The sequence below is a fragment of the Palaemon carinicauda genome, chromosome 19, assembly GCF_036898095.1.
Source record: "Palaemon carinicauda isolate YSFRI2023 chromosome 19, ASM3689809v2, whole genome shotgun sequence".
Classification (NCBI taxonomy): Eukaryota; Metazoa; Arthropoda; class Malacostraca; order Decapoda; family Palaemonidae; genus Palaemon; species Palaemon carinicauda.
In genome coordinates this window covers 1883273-1895154 of record NC_090743.1, presented here as the reverse complement: position 1 = coordinate 1895154, position 11882 = coordinate 1883273, and the positions used below count along the sequence as shown (strand labels likewise).

Here is an 11882-nt window from a genome sequence, read left to right as displayed (position 1 = left end):
TCGACAGACAACGTTAATCACCTCATTATTTATGGCTTAGAGCTTATCGTAAAGGGCTGTTGGTTCTCAGTCTGTTTTTTTCCGACTGTTAAGCAAAGGTCGTCTACCCGTAGTTTCGTTAAAGTTGGGAAGTGCAGAAATTACATTTGTAGAAAAAAAATTGCCTTCGTATGTGGCAGCTTTCAAGTAAAACCTGAAGATTTATCTTTTTAGAAAGTGTTATAATAGTGACCTGAAAACTATTAAGACTGAATACAAATGCTTGCTAAATAACTGATAAGATACAGAGCAAAATATTAACTGGAAAGAAATTATTTTCACACACCAAGGCCCGCCTGAAATGACTTTAGTGTCTGATGGAGGGCGAGAAATAAACCCGTAAAAGTAAGTATGTATGTATGCCGACAATAAGTCCTGTGCGCTGGCGTGCACTTACATTGGGGATTTAACCACTAACCCTGGGGTATTTAACCACGAATTCTGGTTATTTAACCACATATCCTGTGGGTTTTAACCCCAAATCTTGGGGTAAAATTATTTACGCGTTAAAAAACGATACAAAAACCCTTTATCACAAAATTTAACAGGTTAAGGTTTTTTTTTTCGAATGAAGACAAGACGTTTTAGGAAAACAAATCGAGATTGTTGTAAATTTTATCAAAATTGGTAATACTCTGATATATGTTAGAAATTGCAATTCAATCTGTCCACAAATAATTTGATAACGGAATTATATTTTGGGATGTCCAAAATTTGTCTGGGGAAAAAAATCCAAATATTTGCCGCTGAAGTGTCCAAGTGTCCTTCAGAAAAATGTCCAATCCACATGATGAATTGTTAAAATAAAACAACAACAACAACAACAACGATACTGAATTACTAATACGTGAACAGGAAGTTTTTACTATACTCGAGGAAGATCCGACTTACTACAGATGACGTGGGGATAGTCGAAGAGGAAAAACTTCCATTAAAATTAGTATAACCACATATTCTTCAATAACTTTTAAAAGAAACGAAGCATATGCACATAAAGCACATCTTTCTCAATATAACTCAAAAGGGATATTAAAATTAGCTGTGGCAGAGACCGTTCATTTAGCAAGATCAAAAGAGGAAAATGATATTTTGCCCCTAGGGTCTACGAGAAAGAGACGCGTCATAATTTCTCAGTATATTTCCTCGATCTTCAGTGGCGCTCGGCGCATGCAGTACAGACATTCACGGAGACTTAAAAGACTTGCTTGGGAGTTCATTTTCCCCTCTTTAGGATTATCAAATTCGTACGGCAATTTTCGTGTATTTTTTAATTTTTTACGATTGTTAAACAAATCGATATGAGGGCTTACGACGATTTAAAGGTAAGGAAAAGCTAAGGATTTTTCTGTTTATTTATTTTAATGAATGTGAACATATATATATATATATATATATATATATATATATATATATATATATATATATATATATATATATATATATATATATATATATATAATATATAATATATATATATATATATATATATATATATATATATATATATATATAATATATATATATATATATATATATATATATATATATATATATATATATATATACAGTATGCATTCGTATTTGCATCTCGATATAAAAAAAATCGAAATTTTTAAATAACCTCCAAATAGCATTCCATCGAAAATTAATCCTAATATAATACCTGAATATTCTAAGCCTCCTTGTTCTGAGATTCAATAGTTCACACTAACGAGGTCGAACATCTAGAGAGGTGTCCAAATAATCGCACTCGCCTTTCCACCCAACAGAAAAAGCCTTGGTGGCAGCAATGGCTGGCCAAGAGAGTCATAGCTCTATTGGTGTTGGCTTCGGTAGCCGGATTCGTCGTTTACTATTTGGCATTCGCCTCTCGCAAGTTTGAGGTGATCCAGAGTCCCAGCTTTGATGAAAAGTTAAAAGAGGTAATAAAGTTTGGTTTTTGAGTGAATATGCATGTGAGGAAATACAAGGGGTACACGTAGCACCCATTACAGGAATCTTAGTTGTGTCAATAGCTCGTGTGTCTTGTTTGAAGAGAAAAGCAGAATTCAATATCTCTTATATTTACATTTATTTTCTGTTATATTTGTGAGGAACATTTGCTTCTGACTTCCATGCACTGCAGGTATCTTTATCAAAAAAAAAAAAAATAGCAAAAATGTGGCAGCTTTCAAGAAAAACCTGAAGACTTATCTCTTTGGAAAGTGTTATAATAGCGATCTGAAAACAATTAAGCCTGAATACAAATGCTAGTGAATAACTGAAAAGATACAGAGCAAAATATTAAATGGAGAGAAATTATTTTCACATACTAAGGCCCGCCTGAACAGACTCTGTATCTGATGGAGGGTGAGAAATAAACCCCTTAAGTAAAAGTATATATATATATATATATATATATATATATATATATATATATATATATATATATATATATATATATATATATATAACTAAACCCACCTAACCCAACTGTATCGATTTGCAATAACCTAATTTAAACTCCTCTTTACTTTAAATGACATATTCTGACCTTAACAGTAACTCATCAACCTCCTTTCACCTCTTCTGACCTAACCTATACTCTCGCTGCAGGGATCTTCCCACCCCGGGACCCCAATTGCATGCATCCTCCTGGACGTGATTAATCCAACGTTCTGCATCCCTCTCACAGGTGTGCGAAAAGCCCATACTTCCTATGTTGGAGTACAGGGGCGTTCAGAGCTTCTTCCAGTACCTCTTGCATCCCGATTCGGATTACTGCTACTCGTGGGTCGAATTTGGCGGAGAGAAGATACCTATCCCCTCACAGGTACGAAATTGCATGTGATGCTTGAGGTTTATTTTGATCTGCCTTGAATAAAACTTACAACAAAATGACTTAACTTTTGCAATGGGTCAAATCCCTCCTCTTAAATAAAGGATCTAAATCAATTGGTAAGGAAGAGTATTAAGTAACTTAAGGTAAACACCATAGCGAGTCTATCTTATCTTACTGAAACTGAGAATTTACTGAAACTAACTCTATATGAGTTTAAACTAGGTAGTTAACGAAGGTTCCAATTCAGCAACAAAGAAAGAGCAATGAACAGTCCAAGGTGAATCATCCTAGGCACCATAGTTATTTCTTTTTAATTTCCTGGACCATACAGTGACTGAAACTCATTGTATTCAATTAGTAACCCACGTTGAACTTCTCTCTACTGTATAGTGACTGAAATGAATTACGTTTAACAAGTAACCTAGGACTCTGAAACTCAGTGTATAACAAATAGCTTATGGTGAACCTTCCTGAACCATGTAGTGTCTGGAACTCATTGTCTTTAGCCTAAGGTGAATCTTCTCAGACTGCAGTGTGTCTGCAACTCATTTTGTTACAAGTACCAAAAGGGGAATCTCTTAAGACCATAGTGTGCCCAAAACTCTCAAGTATGGGATCCCTTTCAGAGTGAACGTGAGTGTGCCGATGAAGTGAGAAAGTCCAAGTACGCCTGCTTCAACGACGAGTACAAGATGACTCACGATCCTTGCCTGATCTACAGTTTTGACAAAGATTTCGACAATCAGTTCGAGAGAGACATGGATATGTTCAGCTGTGAGGTACACGCCTTTGATGTTAATAAGGTAAGGTATCAACTGAATGAGTATTGTTTTAATATCATGATTGGCAAGATATAATAATTCAGTAGCATCACGAAATAATTTCATAAAATAAGGCATTTTCTCCAATATTATTGTTATGCATTTCAGTGTTGATAGTCTGATTTCTCAGACAAGGTCTTGGTCAATATTTTCTGGTCATAGAAATAAAAATCTAGATTTATGCTAAGCATATTTCAATAATGAATTGCCAGATTTCTTCATCGTATTACGATAAAGATGACAAAACCCAATCAATGAAAGAGGTAATAGCATTCCTGAAGAGAGTTTTAGCACAAATTTTCTAAATCTAAAGATTCACGACTGAATTACTTTAAATAAAAGCATCGTATTGCACATACCGAAGGTTTATGGGTTGGGCGTATCAAAATACAAAGTTCTGATATTAATGTCCTATGTTTTATCAGCAAACTCACCCTTGTGCAGATTTGGCGCTTCGAACCAGCCAGGCAACCACTTTGATGCTACTCATCAATGGAAACTGTGAGGTCAGTAACTGGAAACAATCTTAAATCTAGAAGTTTATGCATTCCTCCCTTCACATATCTCCAGGTGAAAGAAGCTGAGCACGTCCAGCGGACTGAGTTCTGGAAGGAACACGCCTGGACCATTGGGGAGTACCCATATGACAAACCACAGGAGGGCGGCAGCGTGGAGAGAAGGCGATCCCTTGATTTCATCACTACGGCCCTGCAACACAAGCAGCGGGAAATCAAACTTATGAAGAGCGACTTGGAAGGACGGGAATGGATCCTGCTGCGGCAGGTTGTCACTCATTCCCAGACCCTCGATATAAAACAGGTAAGAAATGGAAATCGGATCAGATTTATAAATTTAGGCTACATAGCCCAGACCTGGGGCTTGTGGGGCCACTCAGGGCCTTGGGGCAAATGGGGGAAAACCTTACGACTGCGCTGAAGCAAAGTTAAAATTTATAAATCTGGGCTACATAGCCCAGACCTGGGGCTTGTGGGTCCACTCAGTGCCTTAGGTGCAAATGGGGGAAAACCTTACGGTTGAGCTGAAGCTAAGTTAAGATTTATAGGTTTGGGCTTCCTAACCCAGACCTGGGGCTAGTGGAGCCACTCAGTGCCTAGTTGCAAATGGGGGAAAACCTTACGGTTACCCTGAAGCTGAAGTTAAAGGTTGGTGCTATCTTCCTAGGGGGAGAAATGAAAATCCAGCCTCTGATTTATCTGAAAAGTACAAAAATAACGTCCATGTGGACTGCTGTATGGCTTTATGCATCTTTTCAGTGTTGGTGAAATCTTTGAGAGTATCTTAGAGCTTCTTTATTATAGGAAACTTTTCCTCTTAGTAGTTTTAGTTCTTATTTGCCTGTTGTACGATGAAGTTGCAGTGATGGATGCTTTGTTCAATGTTAAGTCATATGCCTTTATGGGAAATTATTCTTAAATAAAAGGCATAATAGTATACTCTTATTTCGAAAATGCTGACTGTCTCAGGGATACAGAAAAGCTTGATTAGAACAAATTCTAGCAACTGGATGGAGTTCCAGCAATGGGCCTGATGCAGCAACCACATTCATAAACAATAAATGGCAAACAATTTTAAGCACAGACAAAGTTTACGGGTTTGAAACATAAGGTTCAGCTACTTTTGTTTAGTCCTTAGCATTAGTTTCTCATAAAATTGGAATTATTTACCTTATGTATTTTAGTCCAAAGGCACCATTTTAAGTCTTGTGATCCTGCCAGTGATTAGTCTTATCCGGCTCATAGCTTTTGGCCAGGAGGAAAACTGGCTCTACTGCAGAGAAATATTTTTTCCCGCCTTTTTATAGCCAAACTATAACAGATATGAACATCTGGTTTGTTGTGTTATGGCGAAGAAATATATACCATTTTTATGATGTAAGTGAAATATCTTTGCAATTCTTAAAATTATTATAAGTAAAAATAATTATTATGCAAATCGGTGTAAATTTCTTAAAGTATTCATAAGCATATAAGAATGATATATTTAGATGTAAATTGTGTAGATGTGGCTGACCTATCACGCTGTAGTAATTACTTTGATATGAATTTGATTGGCAATGAGGCTCGGTTTAATATATATAAGGCTAATTTTTTCTTAGGGGCACAATGATGTCATGCGTCAACCTCCTTGTATTCATGTTTTATTTGTAATTACCTAAGGAGTAAAGATAGACCAGAACTGAAAATGGCCATTGAAAAGTGTGCCTCTGTGTATGTATGTATAAGTTGTGATCATCTTTACTAATTTCATAGAATCAATGCCTTTGTTATCTCCCGTGTAGTTAGCTGTCCGGCTTCACATCCCAACCAGCGTCAACATGATGTCGGGAGAATCTCGCCATGAGTATTTCGGCAAACTTTACCAGGTAAAGCGAATACTGTACAAATGTTGTCTTTTTTTTTTATTTGTTGCCTTTCTGGTTGAATTAGCTTCACTGTTCAACTCTGCCTACATCTATGGGAGTAGGTTGGCATTTTCTTTTAAACTGTTATTGATAGAATTTTGAAATATTCATTGAACCCACAGTACCCATTGGCTATGAAGGCAGTGATTTGTTGCCTTTCTGGTTGAATGAACTTCACTGTTCAAGTGCCTACACCAATGGGAGTAGGTTGGCATTTTCTTTTAAACTGTTTTTTATTTGTTGCCTTTCTGGCTGAATGAACTTCACTGATCAACTCTGCCTACACCTATGGGAGTAGGTTGGCATTTTCTTTTAAACTTATTGATTTGTTGCCTTTCTGGTTGAATTAGCTTCACTGTTCAACTCTGCCTACATCTATGGGAGTAGGTTGGCATTTTCTTTTAACTATCATCTGCATCTTTAAATACTAGGACAAAACTTGTCCCCTTAATGCTTATCCATCCCTTTACCATGTCAAGTCATGAAAATTCTTTATGATACCCAGAGAAATACTTGAATACCTTTTATAGAACTGCTAACTAAATAATCATAATTTTCTATATTTTTCCAAGAGATGACTATTGCATAGGCCCCCATTACGCTGATCTTCGGTCACTCTAGGTTAAGTTAGGTTAGATTAGGTTTATGTTAACTGAAATTTACCCTTTATTATGGAAGCATGTTTTTCTTTCTCTGTTATAGAGATTTATCTCTCAACCTTTGGTTTGCCAGCTGATTTTACTTCAACTGGTTGAATGAGTGGCAACATTAGGTATTCCTGATATTTCCTCCCGCTACTTCCCATTCCTCTTCAGATGTCTTTTTTTCATCAAAGGTCAGAGTTTTTTTTTCTGGAAGAAAAAATATTTCGTTTAATCACACATCATCCTCACCTCTTCAGTTAACATGACTTGTTTTATGGTTTGTATGTGACTGATATATTTCAACGTTGCTACTGATCTTAAGATATTTCTTATTTTCTATCAATTACTTATAAAGTGCCGGTATATAGTTTTATTTCCTATTCCTTTATTTTCTCCCCTTACTTGGCTACTTTCGCGATTGGAGCCCTTGGGCTTTTAGCATTAAGCTTTTCTAACCAGGGTTGTTTCTTGGTTAGTAATAATGTCACCCAAAACGCTGTTTAGGGATCACCTCCCTGAAAAGGTGGCTAAGAGTTTGGTTGGGTGCTTTATACAATGAGTCTTTTTAGACCTTTCCAACGAGCCCAGGAACACCTTAATTGTTTGTGGTTCCTGAGATACGCATGCCTCTTATTTTCGCGTTCTGTCCCTTATACCTTGACGTAGTGCACTGATCTTCCCCACCGCCATACTCAGGACCTCGAGAGACTTTCCAACATGCCCAAGAACACCTCTTAACTCCCTGTGTTGCTGAGGTACACATACCCAGTAATTCATGGTTTTCGCGTCCCTACCCCTTACAGGGAGGGGTATGCCCATCCTCACACCCCTATATGTCTCATGACCTCAAGACCTTTCCAAAGAGATCAAGAACACCTCTATAACTCTGTGTAGTTCCTGAGATCCACTTGGCCTTTATTTTACGGTTTTCGCGTCCCTACCCCTTTCAGGGAGGGGTACGCCCATTGCCACACACCCTATACGTCGCGGGACCTGGAGACCTTTCCAACGAGCCCAAGAACACCTCTTAACTCCTTGTGGTTGCTGAGAAACTTTTACTTTAATAAAGTCTATGGTTTGTGGGTTTTTTTCTGTTAATATAGGATCTTACAGCAAGACCCCTAGGAAAGGAGAAGAGATTGGGACTTTTACGGGGCGGGGGTTCTTGCCAGGCCCATGAATAACAATACTAATAGTTGGTAGTATGTTGGCCAGGGCACCAGCCACCCATTGAGATACTACTGCTAGAGAGATATTGGGTTCTTTGACTGGCCAGACAGTACTACATTGGATCCTTCTCTCTGGTTGCGGTTTATTTTCCCATTGCCTACACATACCGAGTAGACTAGCCTATTCTTTACATATTCTCCTCTGTCCTCATAGACTTGGTAATACTGAGATCATCAAATAATTCTTCTCTCAAAGGGTTACCTACTGAATGTCATTGTTCAGTGGCTACTTTCCTCTTGGTAAGGGTAGAGGAGAGACTTTATCTATGGTAAGCAGCTCTTCTAGGGGAAGGACACTCCAAAATCAAACCATTGTTCTCTAATCTAACGTAGTGCCATGGCCTCTGTACCATAGCCACTGTACCATAGCCACCGTACCATGGTCTTCCACTGTCTTGGGTTAGTTCTCTTGCTTGAGGGTACACTCTGGGCCACTATTCTATCTTATCTTCCTCTTATTTTTTTTAAAGTTTTTATAGTTTACATATGAAATATTTGTTTCAGTGTTGTAACTTCTTAAAATATATTATTTTAGTTTTTAATTGCTTCTTATTTCCTTGTTTCATTTCCTCACAGCTATTTTCCCTGTTGGAGTTCTGGGACTTATATCATCTTGCTTTTCCAACGATGGTTGTAGCTTGGCAAGTAATAATAATAATAATAATGTTAATAATCAGACCTTCTCTCCATTACTAATATTATCAACCTTCCAGCTTGGTTATAGGTATTGTTTCAGTCACTGCTTCTTTCAGCTTAAGGCAGTTGCTACCCTTTTTTCCTGACTTATACTCGTAGCTATGCCGCAACTTTCCGTTGTTACATGTAGGCATTCATAGTCCCTAGATTGCAAGGTTCATTAAATCTTTCTTGACTCTTATTTCAACTTAAAAGTTTTGGGTATTTTTTTCCCAAATGTGGGATCAATACTACCTTTAATGGTTAAGCTCACCACTTTTTACTTAACCCCATTCCCTCTCTTGTTTCCATAGATATAGTTTAAGTTGGCTTATTTCATCAATTATTAGAAATTACTTTTATAAACTAAAACTAAATACCAAGTCTTGATTGATAACTATAAACACTACTGAATTTACTCCAGTAGTGATTCTCACATTATCATATATACATTGGAAACTTCTATCCCTTCGCTTTCCTCGGCAGGTATTCCAAGGCCTGAGCTGCGCCGGTTACAAGTACGTCTTAGGACGCCCAATCCGGTACTACAAAGGAACTCTCCGCATCCCAGAAATGACCAACCAGACCTATTTCCCGGCATACGAGGTCAACTGGGTTAAGGTTAAATCATCTTAGTGCAAGAACTGGGAGGTCAACTGGGTCAAGGTTAAATCATCTTAGAGCGAGAACTGGGAGGTCAACTGGGTCAAGATTAAATCATCTTAGAGCGAGAACTGAGAGGTCAACTGGGTCAAGGTTAAATCATCTGCGAGCGAGAACTAGGAGGTCATCTGGGTCAAGGTTAAATCATCTTAGTGCTAGAACTAGGTCGATAATGACAAGGTTAAATCATTTCAGAACGAGAACTGGGAGGTCAATAATAACAAGGTTAAATAATTTTAAAGCGAGAACTGAGAGGTCAACTGGGTCAAGGTTAAATCATCTTAGAGCGAGAACTGGGAGGTCAACTGGGTCAAGGTTAAATCATCTTAGTGCGAGAACTGGGAGGTCAACTGGGTCAAGGTTAAATCATCTTAGTGCGAGAACTGGGAGGTCAACTGGGTAAAGGTTAAATCATCTTAGATCGAGAACTGGGAGGTCAACTAGGCCAATGTTAAATCATCTTAGTGCTAGAACTAGGTGGTCAATAATGACAAGGTTAAATCATTTTCAAGCGAGAACTGGGAGGTCAATTGGGACAAGGTTCAATCATTTTAGAGCTAGAACTGAGAGGTCAACTGGGTCGAGGTTAACTCATCTTAGAGCTAGAAGGGGGAGGTCAACTGGGTCAGAGTTAAATCATGTTAGAGCAAGAAATGTAAGGTTAACTGGGACAAGGTTAACTCATCTTAGAGCATGAACTGTGAGGTCAAGTGGGTCAAGGTTAAATCATCTTAGAGCAAGAATTGGGAAGTCTACTGGGTCAAGGTTAAATCATCTTAGAGCAAGAATTGGGAGGTTAACTGGAATAAGGTTAAATCTTAAAGTGAGAACTGGTGATAGTGTCAAGGATAAATCATCTTGGTGAGAACTGGGGGTCAACTGAGTCAAGGTTAAATCATCTTGGAGCAAGAATTGAGAGGTCAACTGAGTCAAGGTTAAATCATCTTGGAGCAAGAATTGGGTGGTCAATTGAGTAAAGGTTTAATCATCTTGGTGAGAACTGGGGTCAATTGAGTCAAGGTTAAATCATCTTAGAGCAAGAACTGGGAGGTCAACTGGGTCAAGGTTAAATCATCTTGGAGCAAAAATGAGATCAACTGGGTCAAGTTCGTACCGTTCTGTGTCATAAACACACTACACTAATGGTTTTCCTTTTTTATTTTATCACTCGCTCTTCCCTGCACTATTGGTTGTTTGATTTTTGTGCCGTTCTTGTTCACAAGTCCATGTCTATAACCTCGACGATTGATTAATAAAGTACAGTTGCATTCACCTCCCCTTTGTTAAAATGTAACTGCTCACTCGCACAATTGGTGACCCCAGAGTGACCAAATTGTGCGAGTTAGCAGTTAGGTTGTAACCGAGAGGTGAGGTGAATGCAACTGAACTTCATTAAACAATCAGAGTTTATATACACGGACTAGCGAGCAAGAACGTCACAAAATTCAAACAATCAAACATGAGCTAGGGTGCTTACACTGGCTAGGTATTAACAGTACAGGGAGGAACGAGTGATAGGATAAAAAAAAACCGTTAATGTACGGGCATGTATGACACACGTGCAGTACATGACATTTACTAGACAGAAATGCAACATAAATCATATACATAGAAATCACCCTAAAAATAGATATCTTCCACACACAAAAAAAAAAAATTAAAAATTAAATATTTCATGTAGAAATGTACAAAATATAATGTAAAATAATTTCACTCATCTCTTCTTATGACCTCTGGAACTATGATACAGAATACCGAAAGGGGAAAAAAACATAATATCGGTATTCCTCAACCTCATCAATAACCTCCCTCTGGTTGCGGCCAATACGGGCCTATCTGGCGGGATAGGGGTATTATTATTATTACTACTATCCAAGCTACAACCCTAGTTGGAAAAGCAAGATACTATAAGCCCAGGGACTCCAACAGGGAAAAAATAGCCCAGTGAGGAAAGGAAATAAATAAATGAAGAGAACAAATTAACAATAGATATTCCTTCATTATCATTATTATTATTATTATTGCTTACTAAGCTACAACCCTAGTTGGAAAAGCAGGATGTTAGAAGCCCCGGGGCTCCAACAGGGAAAATAGCCCAGTAAGGAAAGGAAACAAGGAAAATAAAATATTCTAAGAAGAGTAACCACATTAAAATAAATATCTCCTATATAAACTATAAAAGCTTTAACAAAACTAGAGGAAAAGAAATTAGATGGTTTGCTCAAGTGTACCCTCAAGCAAGAGAACTCTAACCGAAGAGAGTGGAAGACTATGGTACGTAGGCTATGGCACTACCATGAGATTAGAGAACAATGGTTTGATTTTGGAGTGTCCTTCTCCTAGAAGAGCTGCTTACCATAGCTAATGGGTCTTTTACCCTTTCCAAGAGGAAAGTAGCCACTGAACAATTACATTGCAGTAACCCCTTGGGTGAAGACTTATTTGGCAATATCAGTATTGTCAGATGTATGAGGACAGAGGAGAATGTGTAAAGAATTGGCCAGATTATTCGATATGTGTAAGCAAAGGGAAAACTAACCGTGACCAGAGAGAAGGATCCAATGTATT

The 11882-nt window shown here is 37.8% G+C and overlaps 1 protein-coding gene across 2 annotated transcripts; it reads left to right on the top strand.

Annotated features, from left to right (window-relative positions):
• Window positions 1-1322: 1322 nt before the first annotated feature.
• Window positions 1323-11027, top strand: LOC137658105 (uncharacterized). 2 transcript variants are annotated; one of them, XM_068392798.1, is made up of 9 exons: window positions 1323-1361; window positions 1809-1961; window positions 2714-2851; window positions 3487-3663; window positions 4252-4500; window positions 5981-6064; window positions 9138-9347; window positions 9570-10203; window positions 10249-11027. In XM_068392798.1, exons 1-7 carry the CDS (start codon window positions 1338-1340, stop codon window positions 9285-9287), a joined length of 975 nt encoding a protein of 324 aa, XP_068248899.1. In that variant the 5' UTR covers window positions 1323-1337; the 3' UTR covers window positions 9288-9347; window positions 9570-10203; window positions 10249-11027. The 2 variants fall into 2 exon arrangements, with proteins under 2 accessions (XP_068248899.1, XP_068248898.1); XM_068392797.1 differs by having other exon boundaries at window positions 9570-11027.
• The last annotated feature ends 855 nt before the right edge of the window (window positions 11028-11882 follow it).

Coding starts and splice junctions, on each gene's coding strand:
- LOC137658105 (XM_068392798.1), top strand. CDS start 1,338: ATGAGGGCTTACGACGATTTAAAG. Junction 1,962..2,713: donor TTGATGAAAAGTTAAAAGAG/GTAATAAAGTTT, acceptor TCCCTCTCACAG/GTGTGCGAAAAGCCCATACT. Junction 4,501..5,980: donor AGACCCTCGATATAAAACAG/GTAAGAAATGGA, acceptor TCTCCCGTGTAG/TTAGCTGTCCGGCTTCACAT.